General features: G+C 45.6%; 1 protein-coding gene across 1 annotated transcript in view; it reads left to right on the forward strand.

Moving 5' to 3' along the window:
- Positions 1-25,930, forward strand: part of SPAG17 (sperm associated antigen 17) — a 265,350-nt gene that overhangs the window by 21,745 nt on the left and 217,675 nt on the right. Inside the window, exons 4-6 of the mRNA XM_084835270.1 lie at positions 7,995-8,126; positions 9,711-9,924; positions 14,626-14,820. Coding sequence (XP_084691396.1) covers positions 7,995-8,126; positions 9,711-9,924; positions 14,626-14,820 — 541 coding nt within the window. The remainder of the gene's footprint in view (positions 1-7,994; positions 8,127-9,710; positions 9,925-14,625; positions 14,821-25,930) is intronic.

The following is a 25,930-nucleotide window of genomic DNA, read 5'->3' on the forward strand; positions in this document are numbered from 1 at the left end:
AGGACATTATTTTTTGGTGTTAGTTCTAGAAGGTGTTGTAGGTCTTCATAGAACTGATTAACCTTAGCTTCTTCGGCCTCAGTGGTTGGGGCATAGACCTGAATTACTGTGATGTTGAATGGTTTGCCTTGGATTCGTACTGAGATCATTCTATTGTTTTTGAGATTGTACCCCAGTACTGCTTTTCCCACCCTTTTGTTGACTATGAGTGCTACTCCATTTCTTCTAAGGGATTCTTGCCCACAGTAGTAGGTATGAAGGTCCCCTGAATTAAATTCGCCCATGCTTCTCCATTTTAGTTCGCTGATTCCCCAGATGTCGATGTTCAGTCTTGCCATCTCATGTTTGACCACCTCCAGCTTACCTTGATTCATTGATCTGACATTCCAGGTTCCTAAACAATATTGTTCTTTACAGCATCGGACTTTCTTTTCACCACCAGACACATCCACAGCTGAGTGTCCTTTCGGCTTTGGCCCAGCTCCTTCACTCTTTCTGGCGCTACTTGGAAATACCCTCTGCTCTTCCCCAGTAGTATATTGGACACCTTCTCACCTGAGGGGCTCATCTTCCGGCGTCATATCTTTTAGCCTTGTGATGGGGTTTTCTTGGCAAGAATACTGGAGTGGGTTGCCATTTCCTTCTCCAGTGGGCCACATTTTGTCAGAACTCTCTGCCATGATCTGTCCATCTTGGGTGGCCCTGCATGGCATAGCTTATGGCTTCACTGAGTTACGCAAGCCCCTTCGCCACAACAAGGCAGTGATCCATGAAAGGGACTCATACAATTACCTTGCTTCAAATTCAGACATTGCTGCTCATCCAACCCTTTTTTGCAAGCAAACCTACTTCTCTTTTCCCCTAGGCTAAGGTGCCTGGGCCAGCTTGGAGGAAGCAACAGATGAGGAAGGCCTCTGGTACTCTATTTGATATGTGAGCAGCCAATGCACCTGCTCTTCCTCTTGTCAGGGCCTCACTGCCTACGGTGGCCCAGGGCACAAGTGCAGTTGTCCAGTAGCTGTTGGTTGGGCAGGTTTCTGCATAGTCAGGCACACTCTGAGAAAGCTGGGTGACAGTGGTGCTGTTAGGCAATTTTGGACTCTGGACTTAATTAAAATAATGACTAAACTGTGGAAGGAAAGGTGGCAGTCTCCCATCTAGTTTAAAAGGCTAGTGCCTTCATGTGAAAATCCCTCTTAGTCAAGGGAGTGAGTCCTAAGGTCTCCTAGTAATTGCAAGGCTGCTGAGTTCAGAGGGAAGAAGCAGGTAGATGATGTTAATTGGGGCAGTTCTGAAGATCTGGAGCCCATGCCTTGATGGGCCCAGCCTAACACACCGATGCCTGATGACTGACTCAAGGACAAAAATAAAGCAGCCCAGAGAACTGAAGACTTGATTCTTTCACTTCAGTGACCCATGAAGCAGTTGAACAAGTATTAAAAGAAAAAAATGAACTTAAGTAATGGAAGAAAAGACTATGTGAGATATGTCCAGAAATACGGGTGGAGGTTTGTGTATGCTATCAAAGGTTACTGTGTGGATTTCAAGCAATGACAACTCTATTGGACATTGTCATCCATATTCTATTAATCCTCGCTGTTTCATTTGGGCAAGCAGGTATTAATACAGGGATTGTCGTAGTCGCTGTTTGGCTTATGGATGTCAGACATGCTGAATCGATCTCTAATAGAAGAGAACCAAGCAGAGGACCTCCTTGGGGCCTATTTAATTCATTCATTAGTGATGTTGGCATGTAGGAATGTACTGGTGGAATTTGCAAACGACACTGCGTAAGGGGAAATTATAAAGAAAGAAAAGGATAGAGAAATTATGCAGGATGAGTGACATGAGTGCAAGTACTGGAACATAAGAATGGGATATAGTTCGGTAATAAGATGCATCTAGGGCTAAGCAAGTGTTTTTTTGTTGATGGTGGGAGACCCATCAGGTTTTAAGCAGAGATTGCTGGGGAGAAAGGAGGCTGACAGAACACAGGATTGCGGCGGCGGTTCTCCCATTGGGATGATTAGGGCTCCGCCCTTCCCTATTGGCAATCTACATCTCTCTCCTCTCTCACTCAATCTCCCTTCCATATCCGCGATCTACATCTCTCTCTCCTCCTCCTGTGCTTGTTTGGGGATTGGGCAGGGCTGCCATTTCAGCAATGGCACAGGCGAATGGACCAGCACCACCCAGAATTTACAAAAAAAGAAAAATGATGTGCTTTGTTTGGCTGGCCAGCAGTGCTCCCTCAATCAAATGTAATGCTGCTCCCCCCAAAACAGAGGGGGTCAGACAGGCTGTGGGTAAGGAGCCCTTCAGGACAAGGAAAGAGTTAATGCAGTGGGCTGACTGGCTGGCTCAGTTAACTTTTCTCTGCCTGGCTATCTCAGTCTGAGCAGGCGCTGAGTGAGTGTGTGCGGCGGCGGCGGCAGCATGTGCTGACTCCTCCAGGCTCATTGTGTCTGGGGGAGGAGGGCAGGCAGTTCCAAGAATATCATCCTCATCATCATCCTGGTATGATCTTACTGTTATTTTTTATGTGGTGGTTGCTGATCTCCTTTGTTCATTTCTGGGCAGGTAGGAGATCATTTTCCTGCAGTGGTGGCTCATTTCCCTCAGCACAAATAATTTTGTTTTAAAAATCCATTCCCATCAGAACCCAATTAATCATTTAAAAACATTTCCATGGGGTTGTGACTTAATAAATAGGGGCTAGGAGAACGCATTTAAGTCTGTGCTGCCAAGTTGTACAAAATTATTTGGGCTTGGTGTATGTGTGGGATTTGCAAACGATAAAATTGTGTGTGTGTGTATGAAAGATAGACTAAAAACAGAGTATTCAAAAATATATATTTAAGCTAAACGTTTCGGCTTTTGCTCTCATCACAACATCTTTCTTATATATGATGATGATGATGATAATTGTGATAGAATACACACTGGCATTAATTGTTTGCTTGTGTGTGCTAAGTGCTTCATGTGCTTTTAAACAGTGGCATATATACAGCAATCCTAGGTAGATGTAGGTACTCACTGAATTCAGTGGGACTTACTCCCATGTAAACATGCATATGTGTGTGAGAAATGTTTTCCCCCCTCCCCCCTCCTTGCTTTCACTGTTGGAGAAGCCTGCTCTGCAACAAATTGCTTTATCTGTGTTTTTACTCTGGATACATTTGCTGGGGGGGCGGGGTTGGTGGGTTGAACTGTTTGTAAATTTGGTCCTGGAATCCATTTTGTTTTGCTGTAGAATCATAGAATCATAGAATAGTAGGGTTGGAAGGGGCCTACAAGGCCATCGAGTCCACCCCCATGCTCAATGCAGGAATCCAAGTCGGAGCATCCCTGACAGATGGCTGTCCAGCCTTGTCTTGAATGCCTCCAGTGTGGGAGAGCCCACTACCTCCCTAGGTAATTGGTTCCATTGTCGTATTGCTCTAACAGTCAGGAGTTTTTCCTGATGTTCAGCCAGAATTGGGCTTCCTGTAACTTGAGCCCATTATTCCGTGTCCTGTACTCTGGGCTGATCGAGAAGAGATCCTGGCTTTCCTCTCTGTGACAGCCTTTCAAGTACTTGAAGAGCACTATCATGTCTCCCCTCAGTCTTCTCTTCTCAAGGCTAAACATGCCCAGTTCCTTGAGTCTCTCTTCATAGGGCTTTCTTTACAGTCCCCTGATCATCTTGGTTGCCCTCCTCTGAACCCTCTCCAGTTTGTCTGCATCCTTCTTAAAATGTGGTGCCTGGAACTGGACACAGTACTTCAGATGAGGCCTAACCAGTGCTGAGTAAAGGGGAACTGGTACTTCCCGGCATTTGGAAGTTATGCTTCTATTAATGCAGCCTCAAATAGCATTTGCCTTTTTTGCAGCCACATCACATTGTTGGCCCATATTCAGCTTGTGATCAACAACAATTCCAAGATCCTTCTCACTTGTAGTGTTGTATCTGCGCATTGGTTTCTTTTTCCTAGGTGCAGAACTTGGACATTTATCCCTGTTAAATGTCATTCTGTTGTTTTCTGCCCAGCGCTCCAGTCTATGAAGATCCCTTTGAATTTTATTTCTGCCTTCCAAAGTATTAGCTATCCTGCCCAATTTTGTGTCACCTGCAAATCTGATAAGCATCCCCTCCACCCCCTCCTCCAAGTCATTAATAAAAATGTTGATGAGCACTGGGCCCAGGACTGAGCCCTGCGGTACTCTGCTCATTACCTCTCCTCAGTTTGAGAAGATCTCATTGAGAAGCACTCTTTGAGTCCGATCCTGTAGCCAACTGTGGATCCACCTGAGAGTTGTTTCATCTAGCCCACTTTGAGCTGTTTTGCTCATCGGGATGTCATGGGGCACTTTGTCAAAAACTTCGCTAAAGTCAAGGTATATTATGTCCACAGCATTCCCACAGTCCACAAGGGCGGTTATCTTACCAAACCATGAGATCAGATTCATCTGGCAGGATTTGTTCTTGACAAATCCATGATGGCTTTGAATAATCACTGCATTGTTGTCAAGGTGCTTACAGATAGATTGCTTTATAAGCTGCTCCAGAATTTTCCCAGGGATTGATGTCAGACTGAATGGTGTGTAGTTCCCAGGATCCCCCTTTTTACCCTTTTTGAAGATAGGGACGAGATTAGCCCTCTTCCAGTTATCTGGCACTTCACCCGTCCTCCATGATTTCTTAAAGAGAATAGACAGCGGTTCTGAGAGTTCTTCTGCCAGTTCCTTTATTACTCTAGGATGCAGTTCATCTGGCCCTGGAGATTTGAACTCATTCAGAGTAATTAGGTGTTTCTTGACCATATGCCTATCGATCTCAAGCTGCAATCCTGCCCCTTCAGCCTGTACTTCGCCTTTGCCAGGGGGGTCATAGACCCTCTTTTGGGAGAAGACTGAGCCGAAGTAGGAACTGAGCACTTCTGCCTTTTCTTTGTCATCTGTTATCATTTTGCCATCCTTATTTAATAGCTGAACCATCATTTCTTTCCTCTGTCTTTTACTATGCACGGAGCAATGTATAATGTATCCCAGCCACATTGTGAACATGTGGTTTTAAAAATCCTTTCTTTCCTTTTGGTGGTGCAAGTTAACACATATTCCTGGCTAAATTCCTTCTGTTAATGTTTGCTGGGCCAAACCTTTTTTAAAAAAAGCAACCCTGTGATTTTGTAACCCAAACTCTCTCACTTGCAATCATTGACGGTTAATTGCCTGCTGCCTCAATTTCCTTGTGTTTGAAATGGGTTTCCTGGTCTCCCATCTCCCTTTAATTTAAATCTTGGAGAAGTGGGCTTGTCTACAAGTGCCTTTTTCTGTGTTGTGACATACTCTGGATAAATTGGGGTGGGTTTTTTAAAGCCTGCTCTCTGTTGATTCTGTGAACTTAGTATGCTGTGATTATGTAACCCAAACTCACTCTTTCTCTTGCAGTCATTGACTTTAATTGCCTGCTGAGTCATTTTGCCTGTGTATGAAATGGGTTTCTTCCTCTATCACCCCCCTTTGCTTTCAATAAGTAGGCTCTGCCACAAACTGCTTTCTCTGTGTTGTTATTGTGAATAAATTTTGAGAGGGGGGGAGGTAGGTGGGTTGAACTCTGTAGCAAAAGGCTTGTGTATAACAAAATAGGTATCCTTGGGTCCACCTCCAATGACCCTCTTGGCTTTGCCTCCAGTGACCCCCTTTCTGCCTCACCAGTCAGATTAGCCATGAGCCTTCACTGGATTGCAGTGCACAACTGCCGTAGAGGAGGGGGTACAAAGATGCACAGTGAGGAAGCTCTTAAACCTAATATTCATAGGTACAACTAATGGCTATAATTGACCTAACACATTTAGGATATCAACCAAAAATTTTCTAACTTGCCTGACTTGTTTATGTCATCGGTAGACTTTTATATCTTACACAGTTATCCTGCTCCAGTTGCTCTTGGCAATACAGAGCTAACGTGGCTGTCCCTCCTTCACTATGTCACTCCTAGCAATTTTTGACCAGAAACCAAAGAACATCTTTCTCTGCTCTTGTATTTGTCAAGAGTGAAGAATTGCATGCTTGGCCATAAAGCCTAGAGTGCTGCCAGCTTCAGACAAGATGCAGACATGAAGTGAGAGCATCCATTGTCCATGTCTGAGAAAGCAAAATTGACACCATACTCATTCAGGTGTAATTTCTCCAAAGGTGTGAGGGAATGAGAAGTTGTTAGAACTGTGGAGTAATACCTCATTCACCCCAAAAGTATAAAGAGGTCCAGTTCAGTTAAAAACAAAATTAGGGCAATGTTGTGTGTAGAGTCTGGATGAACATTGTAAGACAGACAATATAAATGCAACATCTCTTTCTCTCTCTGCATAACTCTCACTAAGATATTTTTCTCCTTAAGTGGTTTTGTGACTCTAAGGAAAAGGTCCCAGATGTTAATAAGTTGTATGAAATTTTGTGGAAACAAGCTGTAAAAAACACACAGATAAAATAGCATGTCAGTGCCAAATATCAGGACAATGTATCTGTATGTTTGTACAGCTGTCATCACGCAAAGAAAATTCAATAATCTTCTTCTGTTCCAATTAGGCTACATACCAGCAGACTCAGTATGGAAAAGAAAGGGGGAAATTGGAATGGAAATTGGATGGAAACTCTAGTACCCAAAAGCATTTCTGAAACTGTCATTGGCTAGTATCTGTTTGTGTGCAACTATAAAGAATAGCAAGATCCCTATTGGCTCTATTGGGGCATTGGGATGAGCATGCATGGGGTTAAATTAGAGAGGGAAAGAGGGTCATATACAAGTCACACCTACAGCATCCCTGTGCATGCCATCTCTGTTTAGATACGGAGGTATTCTAAGCACATTCAGAGCATCTCTACACCAGCCTAAAATCCTGCATTTAAAATTGGGCTTTCTGCTTCTATTTGAAATGCAGGATCACGACGGACTCCCTTTACACGTGCTTCTTTCTCCCCTCCTTTCCCCCCTGATCTGAGTCTTCCGTATGTTTCATTATACAGCTGCTAGATGGCACTGTGGTTTAGCTTGTCTTATTGCAGCGTTCCCTCTTTTCACAAGGGAACTCAGGCAGAATGCAAGCATGGTCATTTGATAGCTCATTATTTCTGATCTTTTAAAAAATGGAATCAAGGTAATTTAGTGTGGGAGACACTCTGGAGGTTGATAACGTCATCTAAGGGGCCCGCAAACTTCCTTGAGTGAGCAATCTCAATAGCCCGATAAAAGCTCCATGTGAAGAATTCCTCAGCTGAATGAACTTAGAAGCCTCCCCATGACTGGGAACACTGAGGCTTCTAAGTTCATTCAGCTGAATGCACTTAGAATCTCCCTTCAAACCTTCCTGCAGAAAATGCAAAGGTCAGAAGTGGAGGCAGTGTGCATAGGGACATTGTGGGTGGAGTTTGCTTGTGCACCCCCACCCCTCCCACTTTAAGGCCTTATGTGTTCAGTCCCAACACCTGAATAGGACAATTGTTGGTTTATTATCTAAGCCATGTGACATTATATACCTGTGTTATAGCAGTGCCATATGAGATGACTATTCTTGATCAAATAATACCAACGAATAGAGATGTGAAGGCCTGGAAAAAAAAATAGGGGAAAACCCAGTTTTTCTTGTTTTTTCCAAGATCCTGCCTCTTTTGGGGAGAGAGTGGTACACCCAGGGGCTGGGCTGGTGATTGGCTAGGGAAATCTACCCTGGGTTGCCAGGCCTGGGCTTTAAAAGGAGCTGAGGTAGAGGCATGGTTGTCTCCCTTCGTTATGGTGGTTCTTGGATGTGGCTTGATGGCTGGACTCTGTTCCGGGAGGCCCTTGCTTCGTTATGTACAAGGATAGGTTAGCCAGCTTTAGATATTTTGCTTAGGTGTGCAGTTAAAAGGATGTCTTTGTATTAAGGTTTCTTGTTTGAGTATTTCATCTTTGTACCCCTCTGTACAATCTACTTTAATTGATACTTAAATTGTTGTCATTCTGTTTCTCTTTGCAGGTGATAGAGACAGCAAAAAACATTATGGACACTGGGGAGCCACTTCCTATAACTCTGATTGGAAAGTTAATTAAATATGAGATGCTTTGTATCAAACAGAAGGATCTGCAGAGAAGAGCTGCTGAAAAGAAGGTATTTTAGACTGCAATCCTATGCACACTTACTTGAGAGTAAGTTTAATTAATTCAGGAGCACTTCTGAATAGACATTTATAGAACCGTGTTGTTAGTCAAATATAAGACAAAATACCATTTTGTCTTATATTTGACCAACAACACAATTTTATAAATGTCTTCTCAGAAGTGCTCCTGACATTTATATATTTCTTGGAATCCTTTTTCTGTTGGTTTTGTATAAATTTACAGGCTAATTATATTCTTTTTGCATTGATAGATATATCTACGTCTGTGTAGTATAGATTTAATACTCTGGCTTGATTAAAATAGGATTTTTATTGTTATATTTAATTATTTAGAGCTGGGGCATTCTCCCTCTCAGGTGTTCTGCCATTTAAGGAGAAATGTTCATGTAGCCCTTTTGAAAGTTAAATCAAGTGGCAAATATTAGCAAGTCACAGCATTTGGAGAGGGATCATAGTTTAGTGTTAGGATACATATTTTGCATGTCCCAGGTTCAGTCCGCAACATCTTTGATACCAAAGCTGGGAAAAATGTCTGTCTGAGACCTTGGAAAGCTTCTGCCAGTCAGAACAAGCACTACTGGGCAAGAAGGACCAGTGGCCTGACTGTATTACAGCTCCATTTGCCTCTTCCGTGCCACAGCACCAGCTGCCCTGATTAAATATAAATTAAAAATGGGTATGGGGGTGCACATACACTACCTTTAAATGTGCCACTGGACTTCTTTAAAACCTGGTCATTGTTCCTTCAATTTTGTAACAACATTTCTTAGACAGAAAATTAGAATATGTATCTTATTAGCCAGAATCCACATTTTAAGGGTTGAATAAGAAAACAATGTTTAATATTTGACCTTATATAAAAATATATAGTTGTATGAGGATGGGAGGAGGAGAATCCTAAAAATCTGAAAGGGAAAAAATTGTCAAAAGCTGTGGAATACACCATAGGTTTAAAGTAAAAAATAAATTTCATGCGTTCATCAACCTAAGCCTGATAGCACAACCCTAAACATACTAATACACTTATTAACATGCCAGTCTGACACCACTATTCTCACATTTAGTCAAACAGCTGACTACTGTTGCAACAGTGCTGTCTCCTCCATTCTCTGTACTATTCCAACAGCCTCAGTGTTCTCTAGGCTAGGTCTGCAAGAATTTTTCTTTAAGCTGCTGAGCAATTGGAATGTTAACATTCCATAACACCTGAGCAACTGAGCCAACAGTCATGGAGGCTATTGGCTTATTTCAATATGCTGAAGCTAGAGTACTTTCAGCCCATCATAAGGGAGATTTCAAAAACTGCATTTACCTTATTTTTTCTTTTTTTCTTTCATTGCGTATTCTTGATTTTTGAGCTAAAATTGGCAAGATCTCATTTTTTTCCTGCAGATCTCCATGTATTTTAAACTCATACATCATTTATTTCTGTGTGACTATAGGAAGACCCTGAAAAGATTATCCAAAGATGGCTTTGATTTCAAAAATACATATACAGATACACCATAGTAATTGATTTCCCCCCACCCCCTTAACATACATAAGTTACACATGAAGTTTCTTTAATTTGGTAGATTACTGAGGACCGGGAAAAGGAGAAAGAAGAAAAGGGGAAAGGGAAAGGGAAACCTCCCAGCAAGAAGGAGAAGCCTGCCAGTGCCAAGTCTGCTGGAAAAGGAGGGAAAGGAAAGAAGGCAGCTGATTCACCAAATGTGTCAACAAGTGGCATTAAAAAAGACACCAAGCTTAAACGACGTGGAGAAGATGATGATCTTGATAAATACATTGGTGTGTAAAGTATAAGTTAGTGGTATACTCCTTCTAAAAAATGTTGAAACTCTTCTACGTATTCTTGACTTCAGTGTGACTTCTATTGGGCTATTTCACAAATTCAGGCAAACCCAGATTTATGCTAACAGTTTGCTGCAGCCAATCTTGACTCTACAAGGAGTGCAAAAACATGAAATATGAGAATTATATATGGAACGTAATAAAATATATGAAGCCAATAAACATAAAATATATGATGACAGTAAATGTTTATTAAACCAAGCAGTTTTATCTTGGCATATCTATTTCACAAGACTAGTACCCCTAGTCTAATAATATATTCTTAGAAATAGGTCCTGTTAATTTTCAACATGCAAGAAAACATGTTCAAGATCACAGCTAAATTTGCTTCTAAATACTGGAGACTCTCTGTTCATGCATACAGACAAAGCAAAAGCTGTGTTCTCATTCACAAACGCTTCTTCATGGTTTTCACTCTGCTGATGTTTGTGCTGCATCTGGGGTTTGGTTAGTACACAGTCAGTAACAGAAGACAGCATGTGCTCAGAGCCTTTACATGTGCTAAAAGTAAGCATATGAAAAACAGGGTGGTCCTTGGATAATTTAGTTCTGAAAAGAGGGAAGTAAGATTTGCCTTTGATTATGTACTTTGCAGCCAAAGATGGAGAAGCTCTATACAGTCAGTAAAAACAAGACCTGGAGCTGACTGTGGCTCAGATCATGAGCTTCTTGTTGCAAAATTTTGGCTTAAATTGAAGAATGTAGGGAAAACCACTAAACCATTCAGGTATGACCTAAATCATATCCCTTATGAATATACAGTGGAGGTGAGGAATAGATTTAAGGGATTAGACCTGATAGACAGAGTGCCTGAGGAACTATGGACGGAGGTCCGTAACATTGTTAAGGAGGCAGCAACGAAATCCATCCCCAAGAAAAAGAAATGCAAGAAAGCCAAGTGGCTGTCTGATGAGGCTTTACAAGTAGCTGAGGAAAGAAGGGAAGCAAAAAGCAAGGGAGAAAGGGGAAGATATATCCAACTGAATGCAGAGTTCCAGAGAATAGCAAGGAGAGACAAGAAGGCCTTCTTAAATGAACAATGCAAAGAAATTGAGGAAAACAACAGAATGGGAAAGACTAGAGATCTCTTCAAGAAAATCGGAGATCTCAAGGGAACGTTTTGTGCAAAGACGGGCGTGATAAAGGACAAAGAAGGCAGGGACCTAACAGAAGCAGATGAGATTAAGAAGAGGTGGCAAGAATACACAGAAGAACTATACAGGAAAGATCTGAATGTCCCTGATAGCCATGATAGTGCGGTCACTGAACTTGAGCCGGACATCCTAGAGAGTGAAGTCAAGTGGGCCTTAGGAAGCATTAGTAACAACAAAGCTAGCGGAGATGACAATATTCCAGCTGAGCTATTTAAAATCCTAAAATATGATGCTGTTAAAGTGCTGCATTCAGTATGCCAACAAATTTGGAACACTCAGCAATGGCCGCAAGACTGGAAAAGGTCAGTTTACATTCCAATTCCAAAGAAGGGCAATGCCAAAGAGTGTTCAAACTACTGTACAATTGCGCTCATTTCACATGCCAGTAAGGTTATGCTCAAAATCTTACAAGCTAGGCTTCAGCAGTATGCGAACTGAGAACTACCGGAAGTACAAGCGGGGTTTCGAAGAGGCAGAGGAACTAGAGATCAAATCGCCAACATTTGCTGGATCATGGAGAAAGCAAGAGAATTCCAGAAAAACGTCTATTTCTGCTTGATTGACTACGCTAAAGCCTTGGATTGTGTGGATCACAACAAACTGTGGCAAATTCTTAAAGAGATGGGAGTACCAGACCACCTTACTTGTCTCCTGAGAAACCTGTATGAGGGTCAAGAAGCAACAGTAAGAACCGAACATGGAACAACCGATTGGTTCAAAATTGGGAAAGGAGTACGACAAGGCTGCATATTGTCGCCCTGCTTATTTAACTTACATGCAGAGTACATCATGAGAAACGCCAGGTTGGATGAATCGCAGGTCGGAATTAAGATTGCCAGGAGAATTATCAACAAGCTCAGATACGCAGACGATACCACCCTAATGGCAGAAAGTGAAGAGGATCTAAAGAGCCTCTTGTTGAGGGTGAAAGTGGAGAGTGTAAAAGCTGGTTTGAAACTCAGCATTAAAAAAACGAAGATCATGGCATGTGGCCCCATCACTTCCTGGCATATAGAAGGGGAAGAAATGGAAGCAGTGACAGATTTTATTTTCTTGGGCTCCAAGATCACCGCAGACGGTGGCTGTAGCCATGAAATTAAAAGACGCTTGCTCCTTGGGAGGAAAGCTATGGCCAACCTAGACAGCATAGTAAGAAGCAGAGACATCACCTTGCCGACCAAGGTTCGTATAATCAAAGCTATGGTTTTCCCAGTAGTAACGTATGGCTGTGAGAGCTGGACTATAAGGAAGGCTGAGCACCGAAGAATTGATGTGTTCGAACTGTGGTGCTGGAGGAGACTCTTACGAATCCCCTGGACTGCAAGGAGGTCAAATCAGTCCATCCTAAAGGAAATCAACCCTGAGTGCTCATTGGAAGGGCAGATGCTGAAGCTGAAGCTCAAATATTTTGGCCACCTAATGCAAAGAGAAAACTCACTGGAAAAGACCCTGATGCTGGGAAAGATTGAAGGCAAGAGGAGAAGGGGACGGCAGAGGATGAGGTGGCTAGATAGCATCACCGATGCAATGACCGTGAACTTGAGCACACTCCGGGAGAGAGCGGAGGACAGGAAGGCCTGGCGTGCTGTGGTCCGTAGGGTCATGAAGAGTCAGACACGACTTAACGACTGAACAACAACAAAATTGTATGAGTGTATGGCTTGCTTGAGAGTGTCTGGTCAGAGAGTGTCAGAGCTTCATGGCTCTGCAATCATCTTTCTGGAGTGCACCTGCTTTTTTGCATGATCCGTGCGGCCAGATTCTGGTGGGTGAACGGTTCTCCTTGGCATAAGGGGTTTGCACCAGGCTAGAGAAAGGTGAACAGATGTGGGAGGAGGATAGGGGTCCGCAACCTTTGTGGGCCTGTCAGCACATTTGGCATTTTGAAAAAGTGCACTGGGCACCGCCACAAATTGGTTGTTGTAGAGTGGTGAGGGGGGCAATCACAAAAATGTTGAGAGTTCCCCCCTTATCTGTGTTTGTGCAGTCTGGCTTTTCCTTCTCTCTTTCTCTGGCTCTTTTCTCCCTCCCTGTCTCTGGCTCCTCTTCCTCTTTCTTTCTCTCTGTCTCCTCTTTCTTGGGGCAACAGGGTCCTTGGTGAGGAGTGGCCTAATTGGAACAGAAGAAGATTATTGAATTTTCTTTGCGTGATGACAGCTGTACAAACATACAGATACATTGTCTGTATGTTTACATTGTATGTATGTTTACACTGTCTTGTAAACATACAAGAGAAAACTCTCTGGAAAAGACCCTGATGCGGGAAAGACTGAAGGCAAAAGGTGAAAGGGATGGCAGAGGATGAGATGGCTAGATAGCATCACTGATGCAATGAATATGGACTTGAGCATGCTCCAGGAGAGAGCGCAGGACAGGAAGGCCTGGTGTGCTATGGTCCATGGGGTCACGAAGAGTCGGATACGACTGAACAACTGAACAACAACAACTACAAGATTTGCCTTAGTTGTATCCACCTCCTTGAAGCCCTCATGTTTCAGTGGATGAAAGATATGTCTACATGTTAAGTTTGTGCCAAATAAATTCCAAGCAAGACCTTTATGATGGAAGCAGTTGCTGATTAAGAAACATCTATACCTATGAATCAGAAGGTCATTAAAGGAACTGAAAAGAGGCCTAAAACTGCAATCCTATGCACACTTAGCATTGGGACTTACTTCTGAGTAAACATGCATAAGATCAGAATGCATGTTAGTACCTCACTTTGCAGCTGCGCCAGTCATATCTAGGCAGAGCTTCTCAATGTCATCTTCAGCTGGTATAATATGGACATCTTCATGTACTTCAGTGCTGACAGAGGCCTTACCATAGCTTCTCCACCATGTACTTTGGGGGTACTAATAACTTTGATATCATTGCCCACCATTGCTCCTGGCTGTTATATGCCCTTCCTGTACTCCAGGTTCGTATAGGCCCTGCTAATTCCTTGAACCAGCATTAGTGAGCTTGCACCCCCTAGGTGTTAGCATTCTTACCTCAGCTACTCAGTGATACAAGCAAGCTTCTTTTTTAGGCTTTAACTACCTCTACTTCTATTTCCTGGGGAGTTGCAGTGATGGCTGCTCCAAATTCAGTACACTTTGGGGAGTGTAGAGACAAATTCTGTATCAAGGAATTTTTCTTAAGATCAGAGCTAGTGAAATCATAGAACTAAGGAGAAAAGTATACTCATTCCCCCTGAAATGAATTGCACATGATAAAACCTAAATTACAAGTCTAGAAGGTTACATGCATTTGAAGAAACCACCCAGAGAGCTTCTGCTATAGGGCAGTATAGAAATGTAAATTATTAGTAGTAGTAGTAGGAGTAGATGACGAACAGGGCTTATAATTGACATATTTATGGAACTTATCTGCAGCTCATCTACCATAGATATGTATGTATGTGCCAACTGAAATTGCCAATTCAAATACCTTCTCAAATACTTTAATACAATCAGTGGGCTTTATATGATGTTTTGAACAGATGATGAACCAGATGACGGTGCTCAGTATTATTTCATCATTTGTGGTTTTCACTACCCACAACTTTTGCCTGTGCTATCTGATCTTGGGATCAATGTTGGATGTGTCATTAAGATTTCTTCTGACAACTATGAGCAGCTCCAGACTTACATGGAAGCAGTTGCTCTACAGGAAGAACCACTTCTTGCAGCAGAAGGTGAGTTGATGATTAATAAAATGTATTTGGCATGGACGTAAACATTTACTATTATTGTTATTCTTTTGTATTATATAGGTTTTTATTGGTGCAGCATACTTAGAACAATGCATTAGTTTTAAAAACAAATCCATGGTTTCTATTGATATTTCTATAGGCTTAAAACTATGTCTTATTTCTGAGCTTAATTAGTCCACTTGCAGCTGACTGAGTACAGAAATTAGCAGGAGTAGTGAACCAGAGCATGAACCTTGCAGAAAAATAGTGAGGAGTTAAAACTGTCCCTCCTCCTGCAACCCTGCCACTAAACCACCCCACCAAACTCAAATTCATAGTTAGCAAATGCAAGTTAGTAAGTCTTTAGGGCCTTGGAAGACACCAGCAGCTCAAACTAGTGCACACATGCTAGTCACAGTGCAGATATTAAAGGATGGAATTCGATATGTTCAAGTAGGGTGACGTAGGCAACCAGCCATTACTCTGATGTACAATTGCCCTTAGTTTGTATACCAAGTCACTTCCATGCTATGGGACAGTGACTGTGGTCTGATAGCAGTAGCCAGTGTTGTACTTTCCTGCTTAGGAGCTCCATAGAGCCAGTGAGAAAGATTATTCTAAGTTACTGCTATGGTCCAGGATTTCCCAAGGCAGAGCAGCAGCAGCAACAACTACCAAACACGGAGTAAGGGATAGGTGTAAGGGAAAGAGGACAGTGGGAGTGTAGGGTGAGACAGGGAACGGACCAGGGAGAGGAACGGGGGAGTGGTATTCCTCCCTGTGTGTAGGGAGGGGTGGGCAAATGGAAGAGAAGGAGAAGAAGAGCATTAGGGAGGAAGAGAGAAGTGGAAAGCAGAGAAGATCCTTCCTCAACTCATAGGTAGGTATGAGAGAAAAGGATTTCTTTACCGTGTGTGTGTGTGTGTGTGAGTGTGTGTGTGTGAGAGAGAGAGAGAGAGAGAGAGAGAGAGGGAAGGCATCGGGGGAAGGGATGTTGGTGGAGGGGAATTGTAAAGGAAGTCGATCTGCCCCAACCGCTCCAGTAACTGTAGTGCAAGTGTGTGTAATCCATATTTTGTTTGTGAATCTGTTCATGTATGTTTCAAACTTGCAATGGGTGGGGATTGGTGCAGGATGTATCCCTCTTCCCCCTCCGCAACCCTGTGAATTATTGAAGGCCCCCCACCTTTGTTAACGTATTAGAACAGAATTATGTATTTATCAAGCATTCTCTTTTTCTACACCACATAACTGCTTGATGCTTTATTTTTCTTTTATGTGGCTATAACGTGAATGTAGTTATCTAAGTTTTGTTCTTGAGTTCCTCAGTTCTTTTTGGGGCCACAGTTCAAGGTTAATTCACAATTGCTTTTTCTTGTTGTCTTTCCCACAGCCATAGCCACAAGTATGCCATTGGTTCTTCTTTGTGGTTTCTGTGCAGTCCCACATATGGTTCTGTGTCTGTACGAAGCCTATTTTCAGAACATTCTAGAGCTAGGCTAGTATTTTAGCAGGTATCCCACACACATCCTCAGTGTGCATGCCCAAGGGGGCAAGATTCTCATCTTCCACTCATCAGCAGCAGCATTAGGGACTTTCTCCTTGCTCTCATCCTACCAGGGCACAAGCTTTGTGTTAAAGTGTATTGTCAATAAATATTTATTACAAAAAGAAGATACTTGTTTAGATGGTTTCCATCCAATTTCTAATTATAGACTTAGATCTGCCAGATACCAATTTCTTTAGTCTTTAATAGTAATTAATAGAAAACTGCCTCAATCATCTTTGTATTCCTATCTGGGTATATAAAAACAGAATAGCATCATCCATGTAAAGACAGATGAGATCTTATTGTACTGTACCTTAACTGGGAAATACCAGTCATCTTTTCAGAACTCCACTACATTGTTTAGAAATAAATTAAACAGAAGTGCAGGTAAACATCCTTGTCTTACAACTTTTTTAACTGGCACAGTGTTAGATAGTTGTCCTTCACAGCCTATTCTTATTCTTTGAGATGCGTCAGAGCAGGCATCTCATGTTGCAGTTAATAGCTGCACATCAGTACCCAAGAATTGTAATTTATGTCACAAACAATGCCAAGGAATAGAATGAAAAGCAGCTTTCAAGTTGACAAAAGCCACAAAGATCTGCTTGGTGAGTCCAGCTAAATAGCTATCTGTGATGTGTTTCAGCAGAAAACAGCGATCAAGAGTTGACCATCATGCGCAAAACGCAGCTGTTCTAGCACCAGCAAAGCCTTTCCCTTAACCCAATCCTCTAATTTCTCCAGGAGTTGTCTTGCATAGTTTTTCCCCATAACATGTAACAGATTAATAGTTCTGTTGTTTGCTGTATCATCCTTGGAGCCTTTTTTTTTTTTTATAGGTAGAGATTACAACAGCTGAAGGCCAGCTTGGGGATCAGGGCCTACATAAGTAAAAGCTTCAACTGTGGACAGTAAAGAGTCTCTTTTGATGGAGGATGCTGACTGTCGACATGTTTACCCCCTACAACAACATGTAGTGCCGTGTGTTCTGCAGCAAAATGGGGGTGTACAAGGCATTCTTGAGAGATGCCTTCCTGTACAGGTGGATGGAGACCTTCTTATATATGTTCCCACTGATCCCACATGGGGACAGTGGCCAAGATTGAGCAGGATAAGGCAGACTGCATCCTGCCCACTCTGTGGTGGCTGATACAGCCTTGGTTTGCAGCTTCGCTATTCCTCTTCCTTCAGAAGTATTATCAGCTGCTAGATGTGATGGACCTGGTTTCTGGACTAAATCCTCTAGTTCTTTCCTCTACGTTCTGTAGGAGGAAATTATCAGCAACACAAGTCAGGAATCTCTTGGAGGGGCCATGTTTTGCAGAATTTGTCTCCCAACGAATATCGGGGAAATTGAAGTCCCCCATTACTACTACATCATGCTTCCTTGAAACCTTGGCAATTTGCTTTTCAAAAGTTTCATCCTCGTCTTCTCCTTGATTGGGTGGGTGGTAGTAGACTCCGACCACCATGTTCCTTTTATTCTTTGCTCCATTTATTTTAACCCAGATGCTCTTGATGGGGCTACCAAGCTCATCCACCTCTATTTCTGCGCAGAGATATGTATTTTTAACATATAGTGCAACTCCACCTCCATTTCTGTTCCTGCTGTTCTTTTTGAACAAGTTATATCCTTCAATTGCTGTATTCTAGTCATGGGGAGTCATCCCACCAAGTTTCAATTACACCTATCAAGTCATAATTTCCCTCTTGTATTAAGAGTTCATTCTGGTTTTTTCCCATACTCTGGGCATTAGTGTATAGACATCGAAGACCATGTGCTTCATAGTCTGGCTTTCTTCCTACATGTTTCTGAAGACTATTATTGGGCGCCATTAGAGCTGTTCTCTCCATTATGGTGCATGAGTCTTCATCCATTGTTACCCCCAACTTTACGTCTCCCTCCCCTGTAGGATTCAGTTTAAAGCCCTCCTGATGAAGTTCTTCATGCTGTGGCCAAACACATTCTTCCCAGCCTTTGTGAGGCGCAACCGATCCCTTGCCAACAGTCCATCTTCCAGAAAGTATAGCCCATCGTCCCAGAATCCAAATCTCTCATGCTGGCACCACCTTCGTAGCCAGTCATTCACCCGGAGTATTTTTCTTTCCCTTTCTGTCCCTCTTCTAACTACTGGAAGGATGGATGAGAAAACTATCTGGGCCCCAAAGTTCTTGAGTTTCCTTCCCAAAGCTTCAAAGTCTGACATGATTTCTTCGTAGCTCCGCTTGGCAGTATCATTTGTTTCCACATGGATGAGAAGAAAGGGATACCTGTCAGTGGGCTTTATGAGTGCAGGCAACCCTTCAGTCATGTCTCTAATCCATCCTCCTGGGAGGCAGCATACCTGGCGAGTCCATGGGTCTTTGCAGCAAGAACCAAAAAGCCAGTTCTTCCAAGACTACTTTTAGTCCGTTTGTTTCCCTTAATTTGGTCTGTCTGTGCTTCTGTTGTGTGCACCTGTCAAGGGCTCCTTGGAGGCTTCTCTCAGTCTAATCCAGTAGCCAAGTCCAGACACAGACAAAGGGATTCCTTTCAAAGCTTTATTCTTCTTTTACAACTTAACAACTATACCGTTTGCAACTAGATATGAGCAGCACAGTACCTAAGTTGGAACAGTTGGTCCCCGTTTGAAAGGGAATTACTGGCAGACCCCTGAACTTAAGGACTAGGGAGAGTCCCTCCCCTTTTCCCTTGGATCCTCTGGGCGCAACCGTTGTTTGCATGCCAACCGGGCACTACGCTTCCTTTTCCGCGCCCTCCATTTGGCGTCTCTGTGTCGGCGACGCACGTCCATCAAGTCTGCTTCCTGCGCTTTGTCACTCCCAGGACTGCTATCTAAGCTAGGAATGCCGGTGGGAGGAATCTCCGTGAGCTGTTGGCCCTGGGAAAGAGGTGCGCGCTCCCCTCCCAGGAGCGACTGCTCTTCCTCAGAATCAGAACTACTCTGGGATTCTATGGGCTCAGTGTCCACCCTGACATCATCCCCGCTCCCATGAGGCCCCCCCTCGTGCTCCTCCCCTGGGGCCCCGGGTTTGTGGGGGTACAGCTGGTGGAAGCGCCTCAGCAGCAACGGAGCATGCACATTTTCTGTGGGTTCCCAGGATCGCTCATCAGGCCCGTACCCCTTCCAGTCCACCAGATATTGCAAGCGGCCACGAGAAAGGCAGGAGTCCAGAATCTCTGCAACCTCAAACTCCTCCTCCCCCTCCACCAGCACTGGCGGCAGGGTGGGAGCCGACTGAGCGATGAGGGTCGCCAGAAACCAGGGGGGACAGCAAGGACCGATGAAAAACGGGATGGATCTTCATGGTGGGTGGGAGAGCCAGGCGAAAAGCAACAGGGTTAATCTGGGCCGTAATCTGGAAAGGCCCCGTGTGGCGAGGTGCGAGCTTCCTTGCGGGCGGGTGAGAGGGGAGGTATTGGGTGGACAACCAAACCCAGTCCCCCGGTTGCAGAGACGGACCCGGCTGGTGCCGCCGGTCTGCAGAGGCCTTGTAGGCTGTCTTGGCTTGCTCGAGGGAGTCCTGTAAGAGGTGGTATACCGCTCGCAACTCCTCTAAAAAGTCCTGGGCCGCTGGCACCGAAGAGGGAGCTAGGGTGGACGGGAAGGCCTTGGGGTGGTAACCAAAATTGGCAAAAAATGGAGTTTGGCGGGTGGAAGCATGGCAGGCATTGTTATAAGCAAATTCTGCGAGAGGCAGCAAGGAAAACCAGTCATCCTGCTGGTAATTTACATAACAGAGCAGATATTGCTCCAGAGTTGCATTGGTGTGCTCGGTCTGACTGTCCATCTGTGGATGGTGGGTGGAGGAAAGATGGAGCGTCACATGGAGCAACGCCAGTAGCTCCCTCCAGAAATGGGCAGTGAATTGGGCCCCCCTATCGGAAACGAGACCCTCGGGCCATCCGTGGAGGTGGAAAACATGCGCCACGAACAGCTGTGCCATCTCCCTGGCTGTGGGCAACCCAGAGCAGGGGATGAAATGGGCCATCTTAGAAAACAAATCCACCACCACCAGAATAGTGGTCTTACTGTGTGAGGGAGGCAAGTCAGTGATGAAGTCAAGGGAGAGCAGTTTCCAAGGTCCTGAGGGGGTAGGCAGGGGGTGAAGCAAGCCTGTGGGCTTGCCTGAGGGTGCCTTCGCCCGCTGTCAGGTTGGGCAGGAGGTGACATAGGACTTGACGTCCTGACACACACGAGGCCACCAAAAATCTCTCATCACTCCATGCAAGGTCTTGGCGATGCCAAAATGCCCAGCTGTGGGGGAGTCGTGGCACTGATGGAGGACCTTCTCGCGGAGGGGTCTAGAAGGCACATAGACCCGGCCGGAATGGTAAAGCAGGCCACCTCGCAAAGAGAAGGGGATAGAGTGCAGGGGGGGCAGAGGCTAGCCCCAAGTCCTCCACCTTTGTGCGAACAAAAGCATCCTGAGCCTGTGCAGAGAGAAGGAGCTCCTCTCAAGAATGAGGTACTGCAGCTGCCGCCAGGCCTTGCGGGGGAAGAATCAGAGAGGGCGGGGAAGTTTCCTCACTCCCTGGCTGGAGGTCAGGCTTACAAGAAAGAGCATCCGCTTGTAGGTTGTCTGAGGCCTTCACATAGCAAATCTTAAGGTGGAACCGAGAAAAAAAAAGCGACCACCTAATCTGCCGCTGGTTTAAGGCACGGGCTGTCTGAAGATGTTCGAGATCGCGATGGTTGGTTCTAACTTCGACTGGGTGCTGCGCCCCCTCCAGGAGATGACGCCAGGTCTCCAAAGCGGACTTGATGGCCAACAGTTCCTTCTCCCAGATGGTATAATTCCTCTCAGACATGGTCAGTTTCCTAGAGTGGTAGGCGCAGGGTTGCAGCCCGCTGCCCTCCCGATCTGGCTGAAAGAGCACCGCCCCCACCGCGAAGTCAGAGGCATCAGCTTGCACTACAAAAGGCTTCCTCGGGTCGGGATGTAACAGGATCGGCTCAGAACTGAAAAGCTTCTTAAGTTCCTCGAAAGCCTGTTGGGCAGATGCCGTCCAATGAAAAGGAGATTTCTTGCCCTTAAGGAGGTCCGTGAGAGGAGAAGTGAGCTGAGCAAAACTGGGCAGGAACTTTCTGTAAAAATTAGCAAAACCCAGAAAACGTTGCAAGTCCTTCTTGGTGGATGGAGCCTGCCAGGAGAGGACAGCCTGGACCTTGGCAGGATCCATCCTGATACCGTCAGGCAAAATGATGTAGCCAAGAAAGTCCAAAGAGGTTAGGTCAAACGCACATTTCTCCAGCTTGGCATAAAGATGGTTCTCGTGGAGGCACTGGAGTACGGCAGAGACATGGTGCTGATGGGCATTGGAATCCTCAGAAAATATAAGTAAATCATCGAGATAAACAATGAGGAAAGTGTCCAAATAGTCCGTGAAGATGGCATTCATAAAACACGAAAAAGTGTGGAGAGGGCGCAGACGAGCCCAAAAGGCATTACTAGGTATTCGTACGCTTCGTACCGGGTCCCAAAACAGGTCTTCCACTCATCCCCCTCCCGGATGAGAATGAGATTGTATGTGTTACTCAGGTCCAACTTTGTGAAAATCTTGGCTCACTCCAGGCACTCCAGCATCTCAGGTATGAGGGGGAGGGGGTACTTGTCAGGGATGGAAACGGAATTTAGATTTCTGAAATCGTGCACCGGGCAGAGCTCTCCAGATCTCTTGGCCACAAAGAAGGTAGGAGTGCAGGCGGGGGAGGAGGAGGGGCGAATGAAACCGCGTTTGAGATTTGTGTCCAAAAACTCCCACAGAGCTCGAAGTTCCGGCTCCGACATCGGATACAGCCAGCCAGCAGGGATGGTTGCCCCCAGAATGAGGTTAATGGCACAGTCAAAAGGGTGGTGGTGGGGAAGCTGGTCAGCCTCCTTCTTGTCAAACACATCCCGAAAAGCTGCATACTTCTCTGGGAGGATGACGGTAGCTGAAGGACTGCCAGAATCAGACAAGGAGGGGGAGGAAAGGGTTAAGGCCTGGGCTGGGACTGGTGCCTCCTCCGGGAGGCAATGCTCCCAGCAGTAGGGAGACGCAAACTCCACTTGCTGAAGCCCCCAAGAAATCTGAGGGTTGTGCTTAGAGAGCCAGGAAACACCCAGCACGATTGGGTATAAGGGAACCTTGGCTAAGTGAAACTGAATCTGCTCAACGTGGGACTGGGTGCGCAGAGTGAGCAGAACTGTAATACGGGTCACCGCACCTGAAGAGAGAGGACGCCCATCAATGGTCTCCACTGCCAAGGGGGCAGGAAGGGGCAGGGTAGGAATCTTGTGGAAGAGGGCGAAGGTCTCATCCGTGAAACTGGTCGTAGCCCCCGAGTCCACTAAAGCTAGGGCCTCCACCCCCCCCCCCACTGAGAGGAGTGGAGGTGAACATGCAAAAGCAGATGGGAGGGTGGGGGGGGTTGGGGAAGGCACCCACCCGGTGGGGAACTGACCCCCACACTGGAGGCCCCCAACAAGCTTGGGGGGCAGTTTAGTCAGGCCTGGGGATGAGGAGGAGGAGGGGGAAGGAGAGGAGGAGGAGGCAGCGGAGCTGTGGATTTCACTCGGCAGGTCTTGACGGAATGCCCCCGCTTTCCACATCGAAAACATCGGCGCTCGGCACGCCGGCGCTCAAACTCCTCTGGCGGCAGCGAGGCTCGGGTAGCTCCCAGCTGCACTGGGGTCTCCTCCACCCCCAGCGCTGGAGTGGGGGGTGGGGGAGGAGGCAGGAAACGTGGGGGAATGGGAGGAGGGAAATCCCGGCGCCCCGCCGGGTCTGCCAGCACCCCTCCAGCCGACTATCTGAAGGCAGGTCTAGATGAGGTCCTCCAAAGTAGGCGGGCTGGGCGTGCGCGCCAACTCATCCAAGATCTCATCGTTCAAACCATCCAAAACCTGAGCCACTAGCGCGGCATCATTCCACTGTAAATCCTGCATCGGCAAGCGAAAGGTTGTCGCGTAGCTGGAAACTGAGTCCTTGCCCTGCCGGAGGCAGCGAATCTCCCGAGAAGCCGTCTGCGTGCACAGGGGGTCACCGAAAAAATGTGCCATGGCTGTCATGAAACCTTGATAGTCCCTGAGCAGGGGGTGATTAGCGAGCAGGAGCCCCGAAGCCCATTTAGCTGCCATGCCTGACAGTAGGTTAATGATGAAACCCACACGAACCTGTTCCGTCTGGAAATCCTCAGGTCTAAGACGCATGTACAGCTCTGATTGGGCCCTGAAAATCTGAAAAAGTCCTTTCGCACCAGAAAACTACTCTGGCAACGCCACCGGGCACTTGCGGCGTGGGGGAATCATAGGTTGGGGGGGGGGGGTTGAACCACAGCCTGTAGATTTTGCACGGCAGCCGTCAGTTGAGCCATCTGATCACGGAGCAACTGGTTCTCTTGCGCCAGAGCTTGCACCGCTGGGTCCCCGGCATCTTCCATAAGGCAATCGGAGAAGAGAGAGAGAGAGGAGAAGAAAAAAAAAGAGGAACGGGGAGCAAGCTGTCAAGGGCTCCTTGGAGGCCTCTCTCAGTCTAATCCAGTAGCCAAGTCCAGACACAGACAAAGGGATTCCTTTCAAAGCTTTATTCTTCTTTTACAACTTAACAACTATACCGTTTGCAACTAGATCTGAGCAGCACCGTACCTATGCCCTAAGTTGGAACAGTTGGTCCCCGTTTGAAAGGGAATTACTGGCAGACCCCTGAACTTAAGGATTAGGGAGAGTCCCTCCCCTTTTCCCTTGGATCCTCTGGGCGCAGCCGTTGTTTGCGCGCCAACCGGGCACTACGCCTCCTTTCTGCGCCCTCCATCTGGTGCCGCTCTCTGCGTCTGCATCGCGCGTCCACCAAGTCTGCTATCCGCTGTTACTCTCAGGACTGCTATCTAAGCTAGGAATGTTGGTGGGAGGAATCTCCGTGAGCTGTTGGCCCTGGGAAAGAGGAGCACGCTCCCTTCCCAGGAGCGACTGCTGTTCCTCAGAATCAGAACTACTCTGGGATTCTATGGGCTCAGTGTCCACCCTGACAGCACCACCCTCCGCATTAGTCTGGCATGATAGCCCTGCCCAGGGGTGTGTCTTTAACCTCACTGACATGGGTCAAGGGGTGTTTCCCCAGTGTTTTCCCTGCCTGTGTTTCCACCATTTCAGGGCTGGTCATGGAAGTTCTTCACTACTTCATGGCATTTATTTCACCTTGCCTACCTCTAAACTATGGTGGCCATCCCCACAAAGCTCTGGGCAGCCCAGTAGCAACCCCCCATCTCACCATGTCACTATCGTACATTTGTCCAGCCAGACCTATACCCCCTATGTCACTATGGCACTATTGAGATAGGGGGTATTGGTATTGCTGAACAAATGCGTGATAGTGACCCAGTGACATTCAAAACCCCTTTGCAAGTGTGATCTGTTTAAATACTTTGAGGATGGGTGATTTCTTCCGTCTCACTATGCCACTATCACGCAATTGCTCTGTCACGCAATTGCGTGATAGTGCAATTGTGAGAGGCATAGTGAGATGGAAGAAATCACCCAACCTGAAAGGAACGATTTAAACAAATCACACTTGCAAAGGGGTTTTGAATGTCACTGGGTCACTATCATGCATTTGTCCAGCAATATCTATACCCCCATCTCCTTATGCTACTAACATGCATTAGCGCTAATGTGAGATAGTGGCATACCGAGATAGCAAGATAGGGGGTATAGGTGTTGTTGGACAAATGCGTGATAGTAGCAAAGTGAGATGGTGTTAGAGCGGAAGAAATTAAAAAGAGTTCGTGGAATCGGGCATAGCTTGGGGAAGGAGGTGTCTCCTCAGAAGTAATGCCCATTGTAATCAATGAGGCTTGTTCCCTAAATATCGATGCTGTGTTTCTTTACTGTTTGCTGTTTGAAAGGAAGTAATTAATGCCAGGGGGTGGGGGAAGAGAGAGAGAAAGAGAATTATTTTGGGCAAGACCATAGCACAGGCGGAGACCTCCCAGGATTTTATCGATTAACAAAGGATCTGCAGCTGTGGTGTTTTTTTTTTACTGTTTGCTTTGTTGGTGTAAGGAAGTAATTAATGCTAAGCTTTGATCCATCGCATTGCAGGAGTATTGGGGAAGGAGAAAGGTGAGCTTGGGCGGGGGGAGGCTCTCTTATTTGTTGAGTGGCCCCTGCCAGTCTGATAATGTTTACTCCAATCCCCCCACCCCACCCAGAAATACGTTCTGTGAAGCAATTTATGCTAGTGCGGTGCACTCATGGAGCCCTGTGCTGACCAAAGCGCACCAAAGCCAATTCCTTGTAAAAATCTGGGTAATCCTCCATTTGCTTCTCCTTCCATTGTTGTGGAGAAACCCCTCTGCTCTTGCTTGATGCTTCCATATATAAGCTGCTGCTTGTGGACCATTAGAAAATTAGTGGAAAGGTTGGAGCCACTCCCCTTGAGCCTGTACACTAAGGGTGAGGGTGGGCTGCTTGCCAAAACGCTAGCCTAGTTCTAGAAAGTTATGAAAGAAAGCTCAGTGCAGGTGGAGAACCCATATGTTCAACTTACAGATGATGTAAGAACTGTAGTTACAGACAACA

The sequence above is a fragment of the Heloderma suspectum genome, chromosome 2, assembly GCF_057233095.1.
Source record: "Heloderma suspectum isolate Gila_16-S chromosome 2, 16-S_ref, whole genome shotgun sequence".
Lineage (NCBI taxonomy): Eukaryota > Metazoa > Chordata > Lepidosauria > Squamata > Helodermatidae > Heloderma > Heloderma suspectum.